This window comes from Dipodomys spectabilis, unplaced genomic scaffold (genome assembly GCF_019054845.1).
Source record: "Dipodomys spectabilis isolate Male_0828 unplaced genomic scaffold, ASM1905484v1 ptg000235l, whole genome shotgun sequence".
In the NCBI taxonomy this organism is placed as follows: domain Eukaryota; kingdom Metazoa; phylum Chordata; class Mammalia; order Rodentia; family Heteromyidae; genus Dipodomys; species Dipodomys spectabilis.
Window position 1 is genome coordinate 2,960,399 of NW_024870912.1, and position 27,507 is coordinate 2,987,905.

The 27,507-nt window shown below is 41.4% G+C and overlaps 1 protein-coding gene and 2 long non-coding RNA genes across 3 annotated transcripts; 2 read left to right on the forward strand and 1 right to left on the reverse strand.

Moving 5' to 3' along the window:
• The first annotated feature begins 1,531 nt into the window (after window positions 1-1,531).
• Window positions 1,532-2,869, forward strand: LOC122124468. Its single transcript, XR_006150564.1, has 3 exons — window positions 1,532-1,582; window positions 2,405-2,413; window positions 2,811-2,869. It is a non-coding gene; the product is annotated as an uncharacterized LOC122124468 (long non-coding RNA).
• Window positions 2,817-26,572, reverse strand: LOC122124466. The gene is made up of 3 exons (XR_006150563.1): window positions 26,382-26,572; window positions 21,729-21,730; window positions 2,817-2,857 (listed from the first exon to the last, which is right to left on the reverse strand). It is a non-coding gene; the product is annotated as an uncharacterized LOC122124466 (long non-coding RNA).
• On the forward strand, window positions 23,219-24,124 carry Lrrc30 (leucine rich repeat containing 30). The gene has a single exon (XM_042699189.1). The coding sequence runs from the start codon at window positions 23,219-23,221 to the stop codon at window positions 24,122-24,124; it is 906 nt and encodes a 301-aa protein (XP_042555123.1).
• Window positions 26,573-27,507: the final 935 nt, after the last annotated feature.

The following is a 27,507-nucleotide window of genomic DNA, read 5'->3' on the forward strand; positions in this document are numbered from 1 at the left end:
AAAAGAAAAACAGAAGTGTATGTGGTGTGGTAGAGGGGGGGTGTTGGGGGGGAGATTTGGTTGATTGACATTTCACAGCCATCTTTTTTTTTTTTAATAAGCAGTTTGGGAGCCATTCAAAACTTCATTTTGCTCCCTTTTATCTTCAGTGAAATGTGTTTCTTGTGTGGAATTTTTTTTTAATCATTGTGCTTTCTCTAGTGGAGTCATTGTTAGTATGAGATGAGCCTAAGGCAGCTGAATATTCTTCAGAAGTTCTCAAGGTATCTGATGGCGTTCATCAGTTTCTTTTTATTAGCAACTTCACTGCCTCTCTGAACGATTAGAGAGTTCTTTTATAATTATGCCAAGCACAGGAGGATAATGAGCCATTCTGAATCAGAAAGAAGCTTTACAGACTAAGTGGAGGCTGATGTAACCAGTAATAAAGAGCCAACATCTCCACCTAGTGGCAATACAAGGGTACTAAACACTATACATTCAAAATGTAACCTTTTTATTGCAGATTTTGACAAGAATAAAAAAAGTGATGATTATAATTATCAGCTAGGAAAAACCTAATACATCAACTATTTATTTATTCTTTCTGCAAGTGAAAGTGGCGTAAGTGTACCTAAATAGACCCAAATATGAAAAAAAGCAAAACACTAAACTAATAAATAAAAAGAGTTTAATTATCTAGCGACAATCATCTATCTTATTTTTTATCAAAACACAATCATTTGAGTATATTAAAATAGTACATATTATTATATTAGTGGTAAGACTAAAATATTGCTAAGAGAAATTAATAAATATTGTTAAGTAACTGTCACAAATATAATTGGGAGAAATGATAAAATGCTATGAAAGAAACACTTGACAACTTTGCTTTGCAAAATTTTCTCCAAGTCTTAAAAGAGACCTGTGGCATTCATTACTGTCTTTTCTCGTTGCTTCATTCATCTCAATGGGAAATTATGCTGCATAATTCTAAGTGAATATAAGACAAGAGAAAAAGCAGCTTTCCAGAGGCTGAAAATTAAACTGAAAGCCCAAGGCCAAAATTACATGAACCACAAATTTCATAGAGGAATTGAGTCAATAGACATTTGGTAATGTGCTGGGAAATTCTCAACAGAGAAGAAATTCCCTCTCTAGCCCCAATGGTAGTTGGATATGAACATGTGTTAATGGTATGCATTCACAATCTAATTTGCGTTCACTGAACACATTTAGAGGCAAACTACCACCCAGGAAAATTTTTCACACGTAAGCCATAGAGAGTCGGCTAATACTTAAAATTAATCTGCCATTTTTTTTTGCATTCATCAAAATAATCAAAGAAAAGACCAAGCTTTGAGCCAGAGTGTGAAACATTCAAAGTTGCTTCAATTTGCAAGCAGCAACACAAATTCAGTAAGCTAGGTTAGCTGTCAGGTTTGTGTTATAAACACCTAGAAAAATGGATTTCAAAGCAAGTATTTTAATTGTCAGAGTCTAATGGGTAAAACAAAACAACTTACCCAAACAAACCAACCAACCCAAAACTCACCTTAATATGCATAATTTTTGTAATGGGATCCAAATTTGTAGTCCTGCTGTCCCTAGCAGAGCTTATTTTAGGACATCTATTTTTTACATATTTTATTGTGAAAATACTGTACAGAGGGGTTACAATTACATGAGTAAGATAATGAGTACATTTCTAATCAAGCATTGTAGCCTCCTCCTTTGTTTCCCCTTTCCATCCCTTCGTATCCATCCCCCCCCCACACCCCCCACCAAAGTTGTAAAGTTCATTTTTCGACATAATGACTTGTACATCTCATTGCTGCAATGGGTCCTCCTGTATCCCTGTTTTAACAATTTGTTTTTTCCCTTCCCCTCCACATATACCATATATAGGGAAAGCATGGGTTATACCATGGGGAAGGGACATACAAGGCAACAAAGATATAATCTTATAAATATGTTAGAAACAATTGCATGAAAGATCTCTCTTTCTTTCTTTCTTTCTTTTTTTTTTGTCAGTTGTGGGGCTTGAGCTCTAGGCCTGGGAGCAATCCCTGAACAATTCAGCTCAAGGCTCATGCTCTACCACTTGAGCCATAGCGCCACTTCTAGTTTTCTGGTGGGTTTTTTTTTTATTGTGATTAAGTGATTACATAATTTCCCAAATTTCACAGTATTGTGGAATAATGATGCTCATTTAAAGTCACAAGCTCATTCTAACTTTCCTGGAGCAAATTGTCTATCACGGTCTATAACATATAACAGTGTAGACATATACACCATACATGTGATCAGCAGTATGGGGTTATTTAGTAGTGGTTCGACCAGATGAGTGGAAGTTCTTTGTTTCTTAAGTCCTGTTAGTTTTGTCGTATCACCTAACATTTTGGATTTAATCTCCACTTATCAGGGAGACCATGTACCGTTTGTCTCTTTGCTCTTGGCTTGCCTCGTTCAACATGATTTCTTCTAGCTCCATCCATTTCCCTGCAATGCCATTATTTTGTCATTTCTAATGGCTGCATAATATTCCATTGTGTATAGATACCACAATTTTTGGATCCATTCATCTTGTGGTGGGGCATCTGGGTTGTTTCCATATCCTAGCTATTGTGAACAGTGCTGCAATAAACATGGAGGTGCATGTGTCCTTGTATATTGGTTCCTGTTGTTCAGGGTAGATGCCTAGAAGTGGTATGATTGGGTCAATCTTTAGTTTTCTGAGGACCCTCCAGACTGCTTTCCAAAGTGGTTGTATAAGTGTACATTCCCACCAGCAGTGTAATAGGGTTCCTCTTTCTCCACATCCCCTCCAGCATTTGTAGGACATCTATTTTGAACAAGTCTTCCAAACATACCGATTCTGGCAAAAAAAAGTGTGGACCTGTGCAAAGCTTACCTTTTCTGCCTCAAAGAGTTAAGAATGAGTTTAGATCATCTCCCATTTGTTGATTTTAACCTCCTCCTAGATTTCATGGTAGAATAATTAAGATGGAGACCAGGGAGCAGCAGAGGAGCTGTGTCCAGCCCTGAGTTCAAGCTCCAGTGCCAACACACACGAACAATAAAAATTAAATAAAAAAAAAATGGACTCCTGTACTCATCCCAGGTCGGCTACCCTGTTGCATTTGCCTGAATCTGCTGGTGCTTTACTTACAGTGTCACATGAGCTACTGCACTGGCCTGGCTACAGCAGCTTGTGTCTGTGCAGGAGCGTTGTGTTCTGCTCGATTTCTGCCCCATGCTGGCTGCACAATGCCAGGATAAAGCCAAAAAGTTCAGGCCAATGTCAGTCCTGCTGGGTATGAATCCCAGCCACACCTCTCCATCCTCCAGGAGACATGCCTCCACATGGGTGCATGCTTTGCAATCTCATATGCCTATTAAACCATTCATTACAGGGCTCTCCCAGCTTTTCCTAGGACCCAGCAAAGTTTGCTCACTCTAGATCTGATCTGAGTTCATTCTTAGATTTCTGCTTATTTGGTAAAATGCCAACTGAAGCAAATAGGAATTCTCATGGATAAAAGCCTGGGTACAGAAAATGTTTGATATTTCCTAGAAAGGTGGATTAAGTCTGTGAGAGATGGAAACCTAGGGGAAGTACAGATGCTCACTTAGCTCTCTCTGCAGCCAGAAAGAACCTACTATGTGCAGAGGAAAACTCCTCTCTACCTACTCACCTGGGCTTCCTTCAGAAGGGAGCTTTGAATGTAATCCTTAGGTTGATAGATCTGTCTCCTTCTTGGGGCGGAGACCAGAGCTTGTTCATAGTAGCCATTGGTGTGTATGTATGTGTGTGTGTGTGTGTGTGTGTGTGTGTGTGTACTATGACCTGAATTCCAGACTTATGTTGTTTCTCATTTTGCTTGCTCAAGCTTGGTGTTCTACCATTTGAGCCAGACCTTCTGACCTGCTTTTTCTTGGTTAGTTTGGAGTGGACTCTTGTGGACTTTTCTGTCCAGACCTCTGATCTTAGCCTCCTGAGTAGCTAGGATTATAGGCATGAACCATCAGTACTCAGTTTGGACGTAGTTTTTTTCTTCTATTTTTTTCATTATCGTTAAGTAGTTGCACAAAGTGGTTTCATCTCAACACGTCAGTGTATGCGTGCAGTGAATCTTGATCAGTGTCACTCCTTCCAGCATTCTCCCCCATCGGTGCAGTTTTAAGTCCCTGGCAAGGTTTCAGAGGAACAGCTCCTCCACACACATGCAGGCATGCAGGCATGAGCACATATGAAAGTGCACGCAGGCACACTGGCATACATACACACGAAGACACACGTACCCTCACAACATTAGTCCAAGGTAACTGAGATGACATCCCCTCATTTTCCAGATATTTATCTGCACGTGCTGTCTCTGTTCCCTGAGCCACCTTGGACACCCTGAAAGAAGGAGCAAGCACTGTCAGCCTTGGGGACCATCAGGTAGTAGAGACATCAGAGAGGGCACACCATTCCTCCTGCTGGACATGGGTGCTCTCCAAAGCCACGCCCTTGCTGCACAGCTGGCTGGAGCCAGCCCGCCCTCAGCCATCTTTCCCCATTCGGCGTTCATTCCTCCCCTACCTCTGACAGTTCTTCTCAAAGGGAGCTTCAAATGCCTTTCCTCTGTGGCAGGGAGACATGCAATACCAGGAACAACTCCCCAAACTTGTACCCCCAAATTCATCACCATTGCACAGCAAAAGCAGGAGCTCTCCAATGGCAGGCAGCCTGAAGGCCCTCTTTTGTTCCTTGCTCATCTCCTCTGAGCATCAATCCAAGATTCTCTAATTGTTCTTTTGTTTTCTTCTCGTGTGTGTGTGTGTGTGTGTGTGTGTGCATGCATGCACACACATGTGCGCACCGGTCCTGGAGCCTGAGTGCAGTGCCTGGGCTCTAGCCCTCAGTTTTTGTTCTCAAGCCTAGTGCTCTATCACTTGAGCTTCAACTCCACTCTGGCTTTTTGGTGTTTTAATTGGAGATAAGAGTCTCACAGACCTTGCTGCCTGGGCTGGCTTCAAACCTCCAGCCTCAGATCTCAGCCTCCAGGATAGTTAGGATTATAGGTATGGGCCACCAGCACCTGGCTTCCAATTGTTTTGTTGTTGTTTTCAAACACAGTTTCTCAAAGGGAATTCCAATGGAATGAAACTTCTCCCCCATTTGCCATTGTAGTTGGATGAGCAAGGACAAAACGCCACGGGATGGAGTGACCAGGGTGTGGCTGGAGTGCACCCTCCGTGCAGGAGTGGGCTCAGTGCTTAGGTGGGGAGAGAAGGTGGGCCATAGTGAGGTATTTTCTAAAACTCTCAGCTACTCACATTGTTAGTCAGCTTTGTGTTGCTGCCAACAATCCCTCCATCTGGGCTGTCACATATACTCTTTCCACTGTCTCCAGACTTCTGCAGCAAAATGCCAGCATCTTTTCTGTATGCAGTAAAAGTGTGAACATGCATGTGTGTGCACCAACACACATAGTCACACACACACACACACACACACACACACACACACACACACACACACACATACACACAGAGTTAATACACCCTGGCCCAAAAATTACAGGTGCTGAATTCCTCGGATACTCCATCCCTATGCCTGCATGGAATATGCAGATTATCAGTGAGGATCACACATCTGCATTCCCATCCTGCCTGGGCCTGCTCTCATTTATAGCAAATCTTTGAACAATGCTTCAGCCAATTGCAATCAACCGATTGCAAAACTAAGAATGTCTTTCCATTTCAACTAAAATCACTAGATTATGTATCTTCTAGCTAAGGATGTATCCATTAAATGACATGAGTATAACTCAGTTCATATTTTGAATTTCATTTTATGGGGATCCCCCATTATACTGGATGGGCCATTAGCCATTCTGTGTTGACTGGTGAGACTGAGCTGGGGCTCTGGGATGGGTGAGGTGTGGGGAAAAGATGTGGGGCAATTCAGGTTCTAGTCTTGCAACTTTTACAACCAGTCCAGTGGCAGCATGCTTTGTTAAAGGGTGTGGAAGTGTCCACTTGTGGGCACACGGGCAGCTTCAGGCCCAGCTCAATTTGAATTTGTAACCAGCTCAGCCAAGTACCTTCTTTAAAGACAGTTCATCTGCCAGGTGCTGGTGGCTCAGACCTGTAATCCTAGCTACTCAGGAGGCTGGTATCTGAGGATTGCAGTTCAAAGCCAAACGGGGCAGGCAATTCTGTGAGACTCTTATCTCCAATAAACCACCAGAAAACTGGAAGCGGTGCTGTGGCTCAAGTGGTAGAGTGCTCACCTAGAGCTGAAGAGCTCAGGGACACTGTCCAGGCCCAGAGTTCAAGTCCCATGGCCGACAAAAATAAATAACTAAAAGGCACTTCATCTGATCTTAGTTCCAGCAGTCTCTGCCATGTTCTGTCGACCATGTTTCATGGAGAATGCCTCCTACTAATCAAAATTACTTTAGATTTTGAAGACAGGTGCATTTACTCCTTATGCTAACATGAGGCACAGATGGCTTCTCCATCTCTGCTCACACATGAGGAGGCCGAGCTTATCAGAGTAAACTATTACTCCACTGTTCCAAGGCGGAGGACACAGAAAGAGCAGTAAAACCTGCTTTTGTCTACTGTCAAAGTAATTTCTCTTTACACTTACTTCATACTTACCTAGTTACACTAAACAGTTCCATCAAGGCGATTTCCACCTTGGAAGGTGTCAAGACCCAACAAGTGCCCAGCACTGGTGGCCATGCCGATAATCCTAGCTAATCAGGAGATCTGAAGATTGAGGTTCAAAGTTAACCAGGGCAGAAAAGTCCTTGAGACTCATCTTCAATTAACCAGCAAAAAGCCACAAGTGTTTTTTTTTTTTTTTATCATATGCTATAAAATTTGTGCATGGCTTTTTTTTGTGTTGTTGTGCTTAGTAATTGTCAGAGAAGAAAATGTGAGGAAAAGTCTCAGCTTTCTCAGCCCACAGATTGGGAGAAGATCTTCACTAGCCATACAATGGACAAGGCTCTCATATCTAAAATATACCTGGAACTCAAAAAATTAAATCCCCCTCTAAGAAACAACTGCCCAATAAATAAGTGGGCTAAAGATTTAAAGAGAAACTTCTCTGAAGAGGAAAGAAGGATGGCCAATAGACACATGAAGAAATACTCAACCTCTCTAGCCATAAAAGAAATGCAAATCAAAACAACATTGAAATTCCACCTCACCCCAGTTAGAATGGCTATAATCAAGAACTCTAATAACAACAGATGCTGGAGGGGATGTGGACAGAAGGGAACCTTACTGCATTGTTGGTAGGAGTGTAAACTTGTTCAACCACTTTGGAAAGCAGTATGGAGGTTTCTCAAAAGACTCCACATAGAGCTCCCCTATGACCCAGCAATCCCACTTTTGGGCATTTACTCAAATGATCACAAACAAGACCATATTAAAGCTACCAGCACAACTATGTTTATTGAAGCATTATTTACCATAGCTAAGATATGGAACCAACCCATATGCCCCTCAGTAGATGAATGGATCAAGAAAATGTGGTATATATATACAATGGAATTCTATGCCTCCATCAGAAAGAATGACATTGCCCCATTTGTTAGGAAATGGAAAGACTTGGAAAAAATTATATGAAGTGAAGTAAGCCAGGCACAAAGAAACATAGGTCCCATGGTTTCCCTTATTTGCAATAACTAGTATATGTCTGAGACAAGCAGAAATGGTCAGATTAAGTTGATGTTAGGCGAAATGAGCCCCAAGATAAGGATTCAAATGTTTTTTCTTTCTTATGATTGTTTCTAACATATTTTTTTTCCTGTTTTACTTTTTTATTTCTCTTCGTTAATGGAGGCTTGACCTTGACTTCTATTCTTTTTTTAAAATTTTTTTGTGAACATACTGTACAAAGGGGTTACAATTACATGGGCAAGATAATGAGTACATTTCTTATCAAGCATTGCAACCTCCTCCTTTGTTTACCCTTCACATCCCTTCCCAGCCTCCCCCCCCAATCCTCCTCCCCACCCCCCCCCACCCCCGCACCAAAGTTGTAAAGTTCATTTTCGACATGACAACTTGTACTTCTCATTGTTGCAACGGGTCCACCTGTATCCTTAAACGACTTGTTTTTCCCCATCTCCTCCACAAATTATACCGACATCAAATATAGTGAAAGCAGGGGTTATACTGTGGGGGAGGGACATACAAATCATAAGATGATTTCTTTGTTGCTTTTTATGTCCCTCCCCCACAGTATAACCCCTGTTTTCATGGTATGTGATGTTGGTATAATTTGTGGAGGGGAAAGGAAAAAAACAAAATGTTTAAATAGGGATATAGGTGGATCCATTGCAACAATGAGATGTACAAATCGTTATGTTGAAAAATGAACTTTACAACTTTGGCGGGGGGGGGGGGGTGCTGCGGGGTGGGGGGGAGATGGGAAGGGATGGGAAGGGGAAACAAAGGAGGAGGCATCAGTGCTTGATAAGAAATGTACTCATTACCTTACCCATGTATTATAGCCTCTCTGTACAGTATTTTCACAATTAAAAAAAAGTTTCAGCTTTCTCAAGCAGTCTTTTCAGAGTCATATAGCTGGGGAAATGAAAGTGGACTAGCCCAACCTATTGAAAAGATCCTTTCCTTTATAACATTCATTTGTCCTGTATCCCTCCCCATAGCCAAACCACATTGTATTCTAGTGATTCACTGTGATTTGTAATGAACCAGTAGTGTCATTCTATTGTATACTTCATCAAACCCTTTACTTGACCTTACAAAATGTCATAAACTTACTGGCTACAAAAAAGACAGAGTGGAGGTATGGCTCAATTGGTAGAGCACCAGCCTTGAGCAAAAAATGCTAAGCAAGAGTGAGAGGCCCTGAGGTCAAGCTCCAGTACCAGTACTCACAAACAAAACAAAACAACAAACTTAGACAAGTGATCAATTAAAAAAAAACTTGGGCTGGGAAGGTGGCTCAGTGGTAGAGTGCTTGCCTTGCATGCATGAAGTCCTGGGTTTGATTCCTCAGTACCACATAAGCAGAAAAATCTGGAAGTAGTCTTGTGGCTCAAGTGGTAGACTGCTCGCCTTGAGCTGAAGAGCTGAGGGACAGTGTCCAGGCCCAGAGTTCAGGCCCCACAACCGACAAAAACAAACAACAAAAAAAACTCCACTAGTCAACAACAATGAAGTAAATCTAGAGCATAAATTATAGTTTACATAAATGACCATGAGTATTACCCTTTCTGGACTGTTTCCATGATTCCTGAGGCAAAAGACTTCTTGATTTTATAACACAGAACCTAAGGCTCAGTCAATCCTGGAGCAGCTGGCTTCAAAGTCCTGTCCCATATCCTCTGTCCAATGCCTTGTATGACAATGACACCCATTTCCCAGGGCTTTCTTTCTGTTTCTGTAAGAAAATTCTGGGTACATGGGTACCCAGAATTCCACATGCCACCCTGGTTCTCCCTTTCCTTCCCCACAAGTGTTTGTAGGGAAGCAGAAAACTATTCCTCCTCATGAGGTGGTTTGGGGCACACATTATTTATATCTACTTCTAAAGTTTGCAGGCCAGCCAATTAGTCTCATCTCCCTTATTTTGAAGATTTGATTCTGCTTAAAACAAAATGTCCCTAAGAAGCTTGGTCTTTAAGGCAATTTCAGGAGAAGGCTTGCAGTGGAAGAAATTCTGCGGATTTAGGGGCCACATGTAGAGTGTGGGTTCAGTTCATTCTTGGCTGTGCACTGGTTGGGGAAGGAGGGATGCTTCCTAGCTTTGGACCTCCCTCCAATGATACACAGCAAAAGTGGAAAGGTGTTCCAGCTTACTAGGTTTTTGTGACGCATATATGTCCTTTGTAGATGTTCAGGCGGTTCAGCTGTTTGCAATTACAAGATTAGAAGCAGCAGGGAAGGAACACAGACTTCTGTTTGATGACCTGCTTCAGGGAGTCTTTAGCATTGACTGGTTAAAAATAATTTACTTGGCTCTCAAAAGATGGTTGTGAAATATTTTGGCTGGACCGTATGTAAGTGCTTGATTGTGGTTGGTCCATTTCAAAGGACACTTGTTCAGTGGCTTGAAAACAAAATGTCCCCTGAGCAGTCTTCTAAAAACAGTGACACTGTGTCAACCCCTTATTTTTAAGGGGATATATATAATGGTACTAAATCATTAAATCTAACAAATCTAGCCAAAGCAACATATTTTCTCATAGAATGAAAATGGACCAATAGAATTATCCCCGAACTTAAATTGAGCAGAATGTCCATTTGACAAAGTAAAGTTGTTAACTCAAGCTCAGGAGCCTTTAGAGATGTTCTAGTCCAAGACCAACACTAAGATGGTTTGTGGTGCTTTTTGTTTTTGTTTTATAATCTTTCCTACCATACTGAACCTCTCCGTGGCATCTTCAGCTGCTGCCTTACCTCTCTCCCATCTGCCTCCACATTTCAGGTGTCCCAGCTCTCTAAAGCCCTACTGGGCATAGGACACCTCCAGCCCCCGCATGCCCCTCCTGCAGCTTCTCTCCCCAGGCTCTTCTCCAGCTCTGCCGGGCTTTCCATTCTCTGTGCTCTCACACTCTAGCAGAGCCTCTCCCTCCTTCTGACTGTTCTCATCATAGCGAACATATTCTGCTATTAGAACATAACATGAAATAAATTTAGATCTAGAGTAGAACTCACAAAAGACTTGGTCTTCATTTTGCTTTCTTCTTAGTGGCTCTCTCCATCTTGCTTTTCTACAACTTACTACTCCTCAGTTAAACATCATAGGAACCAAAGAATCATTATACCCACATTCATGAAGAGGAAACTGAGGGTCAGAGAGACAGAGGAACCAATTCAAGTTCACCAGCTAGAAAGTGGCAGAGCCAGGCACTGACCTCAGGTTCTCAGAATTCAAAGCCCAACTCTTGACTAAAGATTTGAATCTGAATTCAGAATAGCTCTGTCTCTAAGGCTTTGTTCTATTTTATCATTTCCAGAAAAAAAAATGTCTTCTTCCTAACCAACATAGAAGTAGGTAATTTAGAGGGCTGGGAAGGTGGCTCAGTGGTAGAGTACTTGCTTTGCATGCATGAGGCCCTGGGTTTGATTCCTCAGCACCACATAAGCAGAAAAAGTCGGAAATGGCGCTGTGGCTTAAGTGGTAGAGCGCTAGCCTTGAGCTGAAGAGCTGAGGGACAGCGCCCAGGCCCAGAGTTCAGGCCCCACGACTGACACACACACACACACACACACACACACACACACGAAGCAGGTAATTTAGAAAGTTAAATTGAGCTGGGGGCCAGTGGCCACACTTGTAATCCTAGCTACTCAAGAGGCTGAGCTCTGAGGTTCAGTCCAGGCAGAAACGTCCATGAGACTTTTTTTTTGGCATGCTTTTTTTCTTCTTTTTTTTTTGGGCGGGGGGGGCCGGTCGTGGGCCTGAACTCTGGACCTGGGCGCTATCCCTCAGCTCTTCAGCTCAAGACTAGCACTCTACCACTTGAGCCACAATGCCACTTCCGGCTGACTCTACCACTTGAGCCATAGCTCCTTTTCTGGCTTTCCAGTGGTCAATCATAGATAAGAGTCTCACAGACTTTTCTGCCTGGTCTGACTTTAAACCTTGATCCTCAGCCTCCTATGTAGCTAGGATTACACACATGAGTCATCAGAGCCTGGCTTACAAAAATCTGTTTTTCTTCATAGTTTTAAGATCCTAACTTAAAACTTATGAAACATGTAAGTAAGATATATACTCTGCTTATCTAAAACTTCCTGTGGGAGATCTTAATCTCTGGTAAGGATCCCATCCTAGAGTTCATTTAACTGAATTTGATCTTTCTGCTACTTTTTTCAAAAAACCCATTTATCAATTTATTACCTTAAAGTATCACAATAATTTATAATTTGTTGAAAGAACACTTGAGCTTTACCAAAGCTTGTGCTTTGGTAAAGCACCATTGCTCTTAAATCATGACCTTGCTTCTCAATGTGAGTTCAATGTACAGAATGCTGATTTGGTATTTAATTACTCTCTTGACTTGTAATCATAATAGCTTTTTATTTCATCTTTCCTCCAGGATTATTAAGCAGGCTTTGATAGATCAGGATCAAAGGAGCAGGCCTATAAAGACCATCCTTGGCTGCTTACTCCATGGTGGTCAGACAAATAGATAAACAGACAGAGCCTAGATACCCACAGTCAGCCCAGCAAGAGGATTTCTCAGGAGAAAACAAAACGGATCCTTTCTGGAAGAAACCCTTATAAAAGTCAAATGTGAATTTGTGGGGATGATTTAAAAAAAAACTGTGAGCCAGTAAGTCACTCAGCCCTAATTATTTCTGGGTCTTGTTCTATCTAGTGGGTTCCACAGGGATGAAGTGGCCTCCTCGTGGATCCTCTTCTCCCCAGATACAGTGTGCCAACAGGGGTCCCTGAATAGGGTAGAGAGGCAGTGAATTTCTGAATGCCACATGGTCTTGATTTGTAAAATAACAGATATATTGAAAAGACCAGGCTTGCTTTGTGCTCACTAGGGAATGTGCTTAGGAGCCCCGGAGCACCCAGAGGCAGCTGTGGAATTGACTGTCTCCTTCTAACATAGATTCCTCCTCTATATGAAGCTGGGTTCTAGGTCTTCACTAGAGATGTAATCACTTAATCCTGCAGCAACTTTATATGCTTATTATCATCTCTAAAGAAGCAAAGCATAGACAAGCAAAGTAGCTTTCCTGAGGCCACACAGCATCGAAATAACAAATCTTCCCAAGGTGGTCAGATAGCCAAAGCTTGAAAGATGAGCCACCAGGCTAGGCAGGCTGCTTCTGCAATGGCTATGTGAAAGGAAGCAGTACTAGTATTCTCTAAGCAAAATAACAGGTCACTTGTCCAAGAAGAAAACCTGTGCCAAGGAAGGCAGGTATTCTCATGGTAGAGAGAGAACAGATGTCCATTAGAAGATCTGGGTCTTTAACTTGTACCTGGAGTGATATCTAATCCCACCGAAGACTGGTGTCATCCTAATTAACATCAAGCTAATAAGCGGTCTTTTGAATATCACAGGGAACCTATATGTGTATCAGACATAACTTGAGAACAACAGAATTGGAAAGAAAATGCAAGACACATGGGGGATGCTTCCTAGCTCTAGGTTTGCTTAAACTTGAACAAAGTGTGAAGTTCACGAAGAAGGACAAAATAAAAATCAAACTTTTGGATGGAAGCATAGAATTCCTGTGTGTGTGTGTGTGTGTGTGTGTGTGTGTGTGTGTGTGTGTGTGTGTTACCTGTTCTTGATCCATATACCTACTGAGAAGCATCTGGGTTGGTTCCATATCTTAGCTATGGTGAATAATGCTGCAATAACTATGGTTGTGCTGGTAGCTTTAGTATGGCCTTGTTTGTGATTGTTTGGGTAAATGCCCAGAAGTGGGATTGGTGGGTCATTGGGGAGATCTATGTGGAGTCTTTTGAGGAACTTCTGTAATTCTTTCCAGAGTGGTTGAAAAAGTTTACACTCCCACCAACAATGCAATAGGGTTCCCTTTTGGCCACATCCCCCTCAACATCTGTCATTATTAGATTTCTTGATTTTAACCATTCTAACTGGGGTGAGGTGGAATCTCAATGTTGTTTTGATTTGTATTTCTTTTATGGCTGAAGAAGTTGTACATTTCTTCAGTTGTCTATTGGCCATTCTTATTTCTTCAGAGAACTCTCTCTTTAAGTTTTTAGCCCACTTATTAATGGGGGAAGTTGTTTCTTTGAGGATTTGTTGTTTTGAGGATTGTTTCTTTGTTTTTGAAGGATTTAAAATTTTGAGTTCCAGGTATATTTTAGATATGAGGCCCTTGTCTGTTGTATGGCTAGTGAAGATTTTCTCCCAATCCATGGGTTTTCTATGGATCTTGCTAGCTATGTCCTTAGTAAAGACACTCTTAATGGCTCCACATCTGCTACTTCCTCCCTGGGGACAAGCTCCCAGAACATAGACAAACCACAGCACAGATAACATTCTGTTACTGTGGGTTTAAGGGTAGCTTCAGAAGCTGCTATTTTATTTTTAAAATATATGTATTTAGAGGTGATGAATGGGGTAGGGAGGTTTACAGTCACAGAAGTAAGGTAATGAGTACAATTCTTTTTGAACACTGTTGCCCCCTCCCTTCTCTCCCTCTTTTCTCCTGCTTGCCCTTCCCTACTCTTCTCCCCTCTCAAGTTCTCCCCTCTCGTTTATCATTGCTGCATTAGTTCATCCTTTATCCTGCCATTTCTGTAATCAACTTATATACAAGACAAAGGGTATGGAAAACTGAAACAGAAAAAAAATAGAAATAACCACAAAAGAATATAATAAGAGCCTCTTGTTTTCAATTCTTAGAGTTCATTTTGATATGCTTCATTATATATAGTCCTATGCACTTAGCAACTGGGGTAATGTGATCCCCTGATAAGAATATCATAGACATATTCTAGATATTACAAATGAAGGAAACCATGAAACCTACATTTCTGTGGACCTGGCTTACTTCGCTTCACATATTTTTTCCAGGTCTTTCCATTTCGTTATGAATGGGGTAATGCCATTCTTTCTGATGGAAGATTAGAACTCCATTATGTATATATACTACATCTTCTTGATCCATTCTACTGAGGGGCATCTGGGTTGGTCTCATATCTTAACTATGGTAAATAATGCTGCAATGAACATGGTTGTGCTGGTAGCTTTAGTATGGCCTTGTTTATACTCATTTGGGTAAATGCCCAGAAGTGGGATTGCTGGGTCATAGGGAGTTCTGTGTTTAGTCTTTTAAGGAACCTCTATACTTCTTTCCATAGTGATTCAACAAGTTTACATGCCCACCAACAGTGTAGTAGCATCCCTTTTTGGCCACATCCCCACCAGTATCTGTGATTATTAGATTTCTTGATAATGGCCATTCTAACTAGGGTAAGGTGGAATCTCAATGTTGTTTTGATTTGCATTTATTTTATGGCCAGAGGTGTTGAGCATTTCTTCCTGTGTCTATTGGCCATTCTTATTTCTTCTTCAGAGAAGTCTCTCTTAAGACTTTAGCCCACTTATTAATGGGGTAGTTTCTTTGAGGATTTGTTTTTGAAGGATTTAATTTTTTGAGCTGTAAGTATATTTCAGATATGAAGCCCTTATATAAAAAACAGCTATTTTATACTCTCACCATTTTTGGTTTTATTTTCATAAGTTGGAACAATAATCAATCATAACATACAGAGATGTAGTGAATGTGTTTCCCTATTGAATATATTTTATTGATTCTATAACTTCCTTATGTTTTAAAGACAATAACCTATTTACCATGCCATTGGAATTTCAAAAACCTCATCCAACAGGGCTTCATTCTTAGGCTCATTCCAAACCAAAACTCACACTGGGAGCATTGAAGAGTCTCTTGACAAAAAAAAATGCAGTCTGCTATTGTTATTCCTCCAGCACTGTTCTTTCTGCTAAGGATTATTTTTGTTATTTGGGGTCTTTTATTGTTCTATATAAAATTTCGGATTGCTTCTTCTATTTCATTGAAGAATGAGGTCAGGATATTGATGGGCATTGCATTGAATTTGTAGATAGCCTTTGGCAGAATTGCCATTTTCACAATGTTAATCCTCCCTATCCAGAAGCATGGGAGGTTTTTCCACTTCCCTAGGTCTGCTTTAATTTCCTTTTTCAGGTTTTTAAAGTTTTCATCATAGAGGTCTTTCACTCGTTTAGTTAAGTTTATTCCTAGGTATTTAATATTTTGTGGGGCTATTACGAATGGAGATGCTTTCCTGACTTCAGCTGCACTCTTCTCATTGTTGGCATACAGGAAAGCCATTGATTTTTGAGGGTTAATTTTATACCCTGCTCCTTTGCCAAAGTTTTGAATCAGCTTGAGTAGCTTGGGAGTAGAGTCCATGGGGTGCTTTAAATACAAGATCAAACTCCACTACAAAGCCATAGTAATCAAAACAACTTGTTACTGGCACAAGAATAGACCTGAAGATCAATAGAATAGAACTGAAGACCCAGAAATGAACCCATAAACCTATATCCACCTAATCTTCGATAAGGGGGCCAAAAAATAGAATGGAAGAAAGATAGTCTCTTCTGTAAATGGTGCTGGAAACACTGGTTAAACACCCATAGAAAACTAGATCCTTATATATCACCCTGCATCATAATCAAATGGATCAAAGAAAATAGAAACTCTAGGGCTCCTTGGCACAGGCAGAAAATTTCTTAATAGAGACTCAGAAACTAAACAAATCAAAGGTTGGACAAATGAGATTGTATGAAACTGCAGAGCTTCTGCATGGCAAAGGACATAGCTAGCAAGCTCAATAGAAAGCTCACAGACTAGGAAAAGATCTTCACTGGCTATACAACAGACAAGGGCCTCATATCTGAAATATACTTAGAACTCAAAAAATTAAGTCCTCAAAGAAATCCTCAAAGAAACAACATCGCCAACCTCATTCTTCAATGAAATAGAAGAAGCAATCCAAAATTTTATATAGAACAATAAAAGACCCCAAATAACAAAAATAATCCTTAGCAGAAAGAACAGTGCTAGAGGAATAACAATAGCAGACTGCATTTGTCTTTGTCAAGAGACTCTTCAATGCTCCCAGTGTGAGTTTTGGTTTGAAATGAGCCTCAGAATGAAGCCCTGTTGGATGAGGTTTTTGAAATTCCAATGGCATGGTAAATAGGTTATTGTCTTTAAAACATAAGGAAGTTATAGAATCAATAAAATATATTCAATAGGGAAACACATTCACTACATCTCTGTATGTTATGATTGGGCTAAAGACTTAAAGATAGACCGCTGAAGAAATAAGAATGGCCAATAGACACATGAAGAAATGCTCAACTTCTCTGGCCATAAAAGAAATGCAAATCAAAACAACATTGAGATTCCACCTCACCCCAGTTAGAATGGCTAAAATCAAGAAATCTAATAATGACAGATGTTGGAGGGGATATGGCCAAAAGGGAACACTATTGTATTGTTGGTAGGAGTGTAAACTTGTTCAACCACTCTGGAAAGAATGATGGAGTTTCCTGAAAAGACTCCACATAAATCTCCCCTATGACCTAGCAATCCCACTCTGGGCATTTACTCAAACAATCACAAACAAGGCCATACTAAAGCTGCCAGCACCACTATGTTTATTGCAGCATTATTCACCATAGCTAAGATATGCAACTGACCCAGATGCTCCTCAGTAGGTGAATGGATCAAGAAAATGTGGTAAATATATACAATGGAATTCTGCATTTCCATCAGAAAGAACAACATCGCCCCCTTTTGTTAGGAAATGGAAAGACTCAGAAAAAAATCATACTGAGTAAAGTTACCCAGTCCCAAAGAAATTTCGGTCCCATGGTTTCCCTTATTTGTAATAATTAGTATACATATAGGATAATCTTATCAGATGAGCTGAAAAACTCAAAAAACATGTACAAATGACCATATAAGATGATGCTAAGTGAAAGAAACCCCAAGATATGGACACAAGAGGTCTGTCTTTATTGTTATTGTTTTAAAGGTACCATGCGATTTAATTTTTTGTTGTTATTTCCTTTGTATGATCTTTCTCCATGGCATATCCCCTGTTGTCACTGTACGTGATTTTGATACTCTGCATCTTATATATACATATGTCTAATCTGGGGAGGAGAAGGGGAATAACAATGCACTGAAACAGGGCATTATATTGGAGACAAACTTTACAACTTTGGGAGGCGAGGGGGGAAGGAGAGATAGGAGTGTGAGATGTGGGGGAGGGAAGGGATAGTGGGACAGCTACAAGGAAGGGAAGGGGTAACAATGATCGACAAGTAGTGTACTCATTGCCCTACTCATGTAACTGTGACCCCTCTGTAAAACTCTTAACAATAAAATAAAAATATTAAAAAATGAAAGAAGACGTTGAATTAAAAAAAACAACCAAATGCATAGTCTACATATAGAATCCTGAGATGAATGACATTTCTTGATCCTATTTATTCCTCAAAAGCCAATGTGAAGGTCACCGAAATGCAAACTATCTTGGAATTTACATGAATTTTTTTTGTCCATTAAAAGGTTAAACTTGATAGTCTTCTATTCTACCTTGTAGTCTTATTTGTAGTGAGGATCAACCTCCAAGAGCAGGAAGGGCTCTGGGCAATCATCTCCTCTACACAGCCTGTTTCTTAGATGAGGAAACTGAGGCCAGAAACCATGAATATTATCTAGGTTCTGATTGGATGACTAAATTAACCAGGCAGGAACATTTACATTTCAAACATTCCCAAGAAACCTAGACAGCTATTCTCACAACTCATCCATTTGACAGATGAGAACATCTGAACTATTTTTTTGCATAAGTCCACTACCAAAGTTTTCTTTTTCTTTTTTTCGTTTTGTTTTTTTTGGGTCCAGTCGTGGGCCTGAACTCTGGGCCTGGGTGCTGTCCCTCAGCTCTTCAGCTCAAGGCTAGTGCTCTACTACTTGAGCCACAGAGCCACTTCCGGCTTTTTTTTTTCCTGCTTATGTGGTGCTAAGGAATTGAACCCAGGGCCTTGAGCATGCAAGGCAAGCGCTCTACCACTGAGCCACCTTCCCAGCCCGACTACCAAAGTTTTCTGCAGTGATCTTTTAACTTTTACTCTTCCAGTTATACTATGGGTAGAGTAAGAGGAGCTACCACCTAATTATACTATTATTTCTGTGTATGCTGTTACAGTCATTTAAAAATCTATGTTCCCTCCAGTCTTAGTCAGTAGCCCTTGAAGAAAAGGAACTCTGTTCTGTCCATACTTCTAGTATTGCTGTTCTATAGAGCTGAGCCTGCTATGTTTCTGTGACTCTCAGCCAGGGCTATGATGCTGGATTTACTGAGTTTGAATCCCAGTATTGCCATTGACTATCCATTTGACCTTGAGCAAGTGAGTTGACTTCCCAAGTACCATGATCTCTCTCTAACTTTATTTCCTCAGCTGAAACATGGAGATATACAAATGTGCCTACAAAAATAACTTTCAGGTAGGAAATATTTGATAAATGCTGACTGTCCATCAGTACTCCAGAACATTGATTGGAAAAAAATATATGTCAAGAGGAAAGAAAGAATTGTCCCAAAGAGGAGAGGAGCTGCCTCTTTCTTGGTTCTTCCCTCCTCTGTGTTGACTCACCCTTGATACTCACAGAAGGAAGAAGAAGCCTCCTGAATCTTTCTTTTCTAAACATTCTAAACAGTAGCTCTGTATAGTCTGCTCCAAAATCTTAATTTATTTCCTGATTTTAAAAACTAGAATAGTCAGGTATCCCATAAAAAGAAATGCCAGTCACCTTTGTTCTAAAGATGGAAACATAAAAGAGATCCAAATAGGGAAAGAAGGAGTAAAACTCTCCCTCTTTGCAGATGACATGATCTTGTATTTAAAGAATCCCACGGACTCCACTCCCAAATTACTCAAGCTGATTCAAAACATTGGCAAAGTAGCAGGGTATAAAATTAACCCTCAAAAATCAATGGCTTTTCTGTATGTCAACAATGAGAAAAGCGTGGCTGAAATCAGGAAAGCAACTACATTCGTAATAGCCCCACAAAAAATAAAACACCTAGGAATAATTTAACCAAAGAAGTGAAGGACCTCTATGATGAAAACTTTAAAAACCTGAAAAAGGAAATCAAAACAAAACTTAGAAAGTGGAAAAACCTCCCATGCTCCTGGATTGGAAAGATCAACATCATGAAAATGGCAATAATTCCCAAGGCTATCTACAAATTCAATGCGATACCTATCAATATTACAACCTCATTCTTCAAGGAAATAGAAGAGGCAATCCAAAAATTCATATGGAATAATAAAAGACCCCAAATAGCAAAAAGGATCCTTAATAGAAAGAACAGTACAGGGGGAATATCAATACCAAATTTTAAACTCTACTACAAAGCTATAGTAATCAAAACAGCTTGGTACTGGCACAAGAACAGACCTCAGGACCAATGGAATAGAATTGAAAACCCAGAAATGAACCCACAGACCTATAGCCATCTAATCTTCGATAAGGGAGCTAAAAAAACAGAATGGAAGAAAGACAGCCTGGTAACATTGGTTAATCACCTGTAGAAAACTAAAGCTAGATCCTTACATATCACCCTGCACCAGAATCAACTCCAAATTGATCAAAAACCTCAGAGTCAAAGCAGATACTCTGAAAACATTACAGGATGGAATAGGAGAAACCCTAGGTCTCCTTGCCACAGGCTGAAATTTTCTTAATAGAGACCCAGAAACACAACAAATCAAAGAAAGGTTGGACAAATGGGATTGCATGAAGTTGCAGAGCTTCTGCATGGCAAAGGACATAACTAGCAAGATCAACAGAAAGCCCACGGATTGGGAGAAGATCTTCACTAGCCATACAATGGACAAGGCTCTCATATCTAAAATATACTTGGAACTCAAAAAATTAAATCCCCCAACAACAAATTCTCAAAAAAACAACCGCCCAATAAATAAGTGGGCTAAAGACTTAAAGAGAAACTTCTCTGAAGAGGAAAGAAGGATGGCCAATAGACACATGAAGAAATGTTCAACCTCCCTAGCCATAAAAGAAATGCAAATCAAAACAGCATTGAGATACCACCTCACCCCAGTTAGAATGACTATAATCAAGAACTCTAATAACAACAGATGCTGGAGGGGATGTGGACAGAAGGGAACTCTACTGCATTGTTGGTGGGAGTGTAAACTTGTTCAACCACTTTGGAAAGCAGTATGGAGGTTCCTCAAAAGACTCCACATAGAGCTCCCCTGTGACCCAGCAATCCCACTTTTGGGCAGTTACCCAAATGATCAGAAACAAGGCCATACTAAAGCTACCAGCACAACTATGTTTATTGAAGCATTATTTACCATAGCTAAGATATGGAACCAACCCATATGCCCCTCAGTAGATAAATGGATCAGGAAAATATGGTATATATACACAATGGATGTATATATCCATTGTGTATATATGATGCCTCCATCAGAAAGAATGGCATTGCCCATTTGTTAGGAAATGGAAAGACTTGGAAAAAATTATATTAAATGAAGTAATCCAGGCTCAAAGAAACATAGGTCCCATGGTTTCCCTTATTTGCAGTCTGAGACAAACAGAAATGGTCAGATAAGCTGAAGTTAGGCGAAATGAACCCCAAGATAAGGACTCAAATGGTTTTTCTTTCTTGCGATTGTTTCTAACATATTTATAAGATGATTTCTTTGTTGCTTTGTATGTCCCTCCCCCACGGTATAGCCCCTGTTTTCACTGTATTTGATGTTGGTATAATTTGTGGAAAGGAAGGGAGAAAACAAATTGTTTAAATAGGGATACAGGTGGACCCATTGCAACCATGAGATATACAAGATGGTATGTTGAAAAACGAACTTTACAACTTTGGCCAGGGGTGAGGGGGTAGGGGAGTGGTGGTGGTGGGGAGGTCGGGGGAGATGGGAAGGGATGGGAAGGGGAAACAAAGGAGGAGCCAACAATGCTTGATAAGAAATGTACTCATTACCTTGTGCATGTAATTGTAACACCTCTGTACGGTATTTTTGCAATAAAAAGAAAAGAAAAAGAAAAGAAAAAAGAATCCTGTCTAACTCAGTCCTGAGAAATCAGATCTTTCCAATGCTAACAGGAGAGAAAAGGGGCCTCCCACTCTCTGTGTGCCCTGCTACTTCTCTGGCCCAGAGCTTCCCCCTGGATGGGGATGGACTTAGAGGTTCCTGGATAGCTCCAAGCAGGTCCCAGCTGGAGCTCCTAGGCTGGTGGTTAGCCCCACAAGGTCAGGTCACTGAGTAACCTCCCTTTCCAGCCCAGCTGAGCTGCCAGCCCAAACCACATGCTTCTGGGCCAATTCTGCTCTCATCAGGATCACTACTCCCTTTCTCAGATTCTAGATCATCACCTAGCTATTTCTCCTCCTTTTAATCATGCCCTATTTTTAGGGTTTCTCACCCACCCACAGGCACATATATCTATCCCTATATAGCTGTATTAGTTTGCTGTAACAATGAAGCAGAATGTAACAATTCAACATCAGGCATGTCTCTCACAACTCTGGATACTAAAAGTCTGAAGTCAGACACTGGTTTCTCTTGAGGTCTCTCTCTTAGGCTTTGCAGATGGCCATCTTCTCCTTTCACATAGTCTAAATACAGCCATACTCTAAAACCTTGGATCTATGTCAATATGTGAACTGGGGCGGTAGATGCAGTTCATCCCATAACACCGAGGATGAACACTGCATACTTAGGATACAGGATAATTTTTCAAGAAAGAAAGAGGACTGGTATATGTCAGAGAGGACAAGGCTGTCTTTCAGGACAATTTGTTATATGTGCTGAGGGCAGCCACTAATGTGGCATTTAAAGTCCCCCTATGAAATCCACAAGCCCCATGCCATCCAATGATTCTTGCTCTGAAATCTGAACTCCATAGCTCTGTCTCTTGGTCTAGTTATGAGCGGACAGTTTTTGCAATCCTCTGGAGAGATGGCTGTGTGCGGGCTCCTAGGTATTTTCCACTTTGCTTCTTTTTTAGAGATGAGCTTTTAATCACCCTGCTCAACTGTGATACCCAAGAAAGGCTGAGTGGGTAAAGTTAGCTGCAGCCACTCTGTGACCTGTTTGCACATACCAGGTCGATACAACTCCGGCAGAATGACAGTGACAGCTGTCACTGTGGCATTCAAAGGGAATTGAGCAGTTCTGTTTGGAAGACTTGGACACAAGTATATCGTTACAGCTCAACTGTTCAGAGAGAAGACACTTAAATTCACTCGCAGGAACAAGCGTGGCTCTCCTGTAGCCACCCATGGGCCCATCTTGGACACTGTACAGCTTGACTAAGACTCTTTCATCAATTTCTCCATGCTGCAACCTCATGGCCAAACTTAAACCCTGTCCCTGCTTGCCACAGCCTGCCTTACAGTAGCTGGGGCAGGACACAGTTTCAACAGTGAAGGAGAAAGTAAAAGAAAAGGAGAAGAAAGAAGAGGAGAGGAGAAGAGGAAGAGAAAGAGGAAAAGGAGAGGAGAGGAGAGAAAAGAAGGGAAGGGAAGGGAAGGGAAGAGAAGAGAAGTGAAGAGAAGAGAAGGGAAGGGAAGAGAAGAGAAGAGAAGAGAAGAGAAGAGAAGAGAAGGGAAGGGAAGAGAAGGGAAGGGACCATGGGAGCCAGGCAGTCAAGAGCCAACTCTAAGGACAAGGACCCCAAAAGGATGCCCACCCTGGGGAGGCGACAGAAGTTTCCCGCATGGGATGATACCCTGCTCTTGGGAAAGGACCCAAGGTCCCTGCTGAAGCGAGGCATGTGCCATGTCAGTTTTAGCTTGGTTACAAAAGGAATGACAGACATCCCGGACTTTCTGTGGGGCTTGTCTGAGGTCCAGAAACTCAATCTGTCTCACAATCAGCTCCGAATTCTCCCTCCTGAGGTGGGGAAACTGACTCGGATCGTGGTCCTGAACTTGTGTGGGAACCGCCTGAAAAGTCTACCCAGAGAAATTAGCCTCCTACAGAACCTCAAAGTCCTGTTCGTCAACATGAACTGCCTGAGCGAGGTCCCTCCCGAGCTCAGCCTGTGCAGAAGCTTAGAAGTGTTGAGTTTGTCACACAACTGCCTGTCCCAGCTTCCCGCAGGCTTCGCCGACCTCTCCAGACTGCGGAAGCTGAACCTTAGCAACAACTATTTTGTACACATCCCCATCTGTGTGTTCTCCCTGAAGGAGCTGGATTTCTTACACGTGGGCTCCAATCGCTTGGAAAACATCGCCGAGAGCATCCAGTGCCTGGCCAGCCTGCAGATTTTCATTGCTGAGAACAATAACATCCACTCCTTCCCAAGATCTCTTTGCCTTGTCACAAGCTTGGAGCTGCTGAACTTAAACAACAATGACATCCAGACCCTGCCAGATGAACTCTATCTGCTCAGTAGACTGGGGCGGATTGCCTGGAACCCCATGGACAAAGGCCTCCACATTTCCCACAACCCTCTGTCCAAGCCCTTGCCAGAGCTGGTGGAAGGGGGCCTGGAGATGCTCTTCAGCTACCTGAAGGACAAAAAGCATAACTGACGTGGACATCAGAGGTGTACACATGAGCCAGAGCATCTGGACTCTGCCAGCCAGGGTAGTGCTATAGTCTAAGCTTTCTGCTCTTACTGTTGGCGTCTGCAGATGCTTGGTGACCATTTGTTAATCGTTGTGAGTATCTGTCCATGGAAGGTTCGTACTTGTTACTCTGTTTGTTGTCCTCAGTAGCATCTGAGAGAGTTTGCTATATCGTTCTCAACTTAAGTTGAAGCAGGCTTTGGGGTTTTGTCAGAGAATTAATTGCTCTGATTGTTTCAAGGAGCAGTGAGACGCAGCCTTTGGTAGATTGAATAACAGGTCTGCATTCAGTAGAAAATTCAACCATGTAAAAATCTGTATGGTTTGAGGCAGGGCCCCTGAATCAGGGATCTGATGTCAGATGGCGACAGCAAGACAAGTTCCTTTATCGGCCACCCCAAATGAGGGACCAAGGGGCAAGTGGAGCTGTGCTCTGTGTGCTAAGGGCCACAGAAGGCATAGCTTTCTTGTCCTTGGCATTCTGGAGAATGAATCATAGGAACTTTTCCTTAAAATGCCTGCAGGGTAATAGCCAGGCTGTTGATGGTGATGGCTGGGGTGAAATTCCAGATATAAACACAAGCTGATGTCAATATGTGGCTCCAACCTTCTTCTCACCCTCCCAAGTTACCTTTCATCTTGTTTTTGTTACAAATACTGGTGCTTAGTCCAGTGACCCTTTTCTAATTATTTCTAATTTCCCTTCTTCTCCCTTAATGGATTTGCTCTCTGACAGAGAAGCTAATCATTGAGGGAAGGAAGGAAGGAGGACATCAGACATAAACCTCAGAAAAAAGTAAATGCTTTTCTGAATTTTAAGAAAAGGAGAATGTTTGCCACTTGTTGTTCACATGTGGACATTTCAAAGCTCTTTAGACAAAAGTCTCTGTGGGGAAAAATCCCATAAAGCTTGTTTTATTTTGTGTGTTTAGAGAGCACACAGCTAAGCACAGACATAGCACATGGCTAGAAAAGACAGTGCACCTGTGCCAGGGTCACTGCATCTCATGCCATCCCAGCAGCCAAGAGCCCCAGAACATTAGTATTTATTTGGGGTTAAGAAATAAAATGGTGGGCATCAATGGCTCATGCCTATAATCCTAGCTACTCAAGAGGCTGAGACCTGAGGATCACAGATCAAAAGTAGGCCAGGCAGAAAAGTCTGAGAGACTCTTATCTCCAATTAACTGCACCAAACTGGAAATGGAGCTGTGGCTCAAGTAGTGGAGTGCCAATCTTGAATGAAAAAGCTCAGGGACATTAGATAGACCCTAAATACAAGACCTAGTACTGGCACCAAAAAGAAAATGTGTCAGTAAAAGTATCCTCAGGTCAAGTCAGGAATGAGTTAACTGCTTTATCTTCCCCAGCGATTAGCTTACAGATTACAACAATAACAACAACAACAGCAAAGTAAATTGCAAGACTTGGAATTTGGAGTCTGGACTGAGACTTGTGTAACTCTTAATATTCCTATTAACTGAATTAAGCTTCCATGTATTTAAATTTATTCTGTTCTGGACACAGGGCTGACAATCCAAGAGGAAGTTTCTCTTACTAATGAGCTCACTGTTTGGTGAAGAAGAGACACACCTTGTATTTGTTGTTGTTTGTTTGTTTGTTTGTTTTAGATCCACAATAGACAGAATTAGCAGACTGAGGTGAGAATAACAAGATGCCTATAGATTAGTCCAAGCTCCAAACTCTCAGAAATCAAAGAACAGCAAAAGACAAACACAGTTGGGATGAATCTGTCAAAGTGCCTGTGGCACTGTCACCATCTAACTATCCTACCTTTCTTCTCCCTACTTGAAAAGAAACAACAAAGAACTGGGGTCACATAAAATTCATTCAGTGACTGCGGTGTGTTGTTTGTGGGTACACTTTTCTAAAAGCTGCTCAAAGCAGGGGGGTCTCCAATAACTTATTCATAGGAGCCAAGAGACCACAAAGTCAGGGTCCCCATCCACTAAGGAAGTTAATTCCTGCTATGATCATCATTTGCACATTTGTGCCTGGCTTCGCTGTCGAGCCACTGTAAATAGACCTTCCCAGTGTCACTCCCAGGCAGCTGATGTCCCTTCTAACGCTCCACATGTAGCAACTGGAAACCTGCAGTTAGATCTCTGCCAGCCACACACACACAGGCACACTCCAATACCTCCCCCACAAGTGGCTTGTGGGAGCCAAGACTATTTAAAAACATCAGTGGAATTTTCACGACCTCCTGACTCAGTGGGAAATTGCAGGGTGAGCCTTGCTCTGCAGAACTGGGCAAGTTTTCACAGAAGCATTGGCTGAACGACATGCAGCTGTTAGACCATGGTGTGGGCCAGCGGCCTATCTGTGCATGTCCACTGCTTGAGAAACCACTTGGCTCACGCTAAATATCTTGACCTTGCTACAGGCAGAGACTCGCGGACAAGGCCAACAGCGCTGTGCTTTTCCTGCTGAGCAATGATTTTGTGTCCTCCCAGCTTTCTCAGGTCACTTTATCCCACAGAAACTCAACTCCAGGGAAAGAATGTCAACATATTTTGAAGGTGACCCAAGAGCTTATTATACTTTTTATAAGGAAAAAAAAGTTATCACTTTCGCTACCAGCTTCCAGTGGGTGCCTTTCATAAGTATAATAGCAGAATTTTCTTTGTTAAAACTCAGCATGGAGAAAATCATGAAAGTATAGCTGTGGCCTGTGGTGCTTTGGATATTGATTCTTTGTGGATGCTTCTCTTTTTTTATTGATAAAGAGAAATGTTGAACAAAACCTGTTAATGCGCCTAGTTATTCCAAACACTATCGTGGAGGGAATTTGATATACCCTTCTGTGTCTTTGCTGTGAAATTCTAGTTTTCTGACTGTCTGTGAAATGCTTCTGGCCTGTCTTTCATACTTCTAAATCTATCATATTCAGGTAACTCACAGATATTTCTAAAGCTTCTGAAATCAAAGTATCAAGGCTGACCGCATTAGTTATAGAGTATTTAGTCAAAGAATACGAGCTAATTGGGTGGTTGATGTGGAAGCTGCCTGCACCCAGTTGTGATGATGCTGTGATTTTCTTGTCTCTGGGCTCTTGGTGGGGAGGGATGTCTGGGTGTGTTCAGAAATACCTTTTGAAACAGTTGGAGAATATAAACACACAATTAAGCAAAAACCCTATGTTCCTAAGAAAGGAAGAAGATTGAAAAGCACATCTGTTCAAGGAATAGTGCTACTAAATGCAGATGATGGCTGTATATTAGAAAGGAAAACTCAGTCATTACTTAGCTTGTTGGCTTGATATGCAGTTAATAGAAGTAATGTACTTAGTTCTCAAGCTTCAGTTAATAGACTTCCTTTTGGGA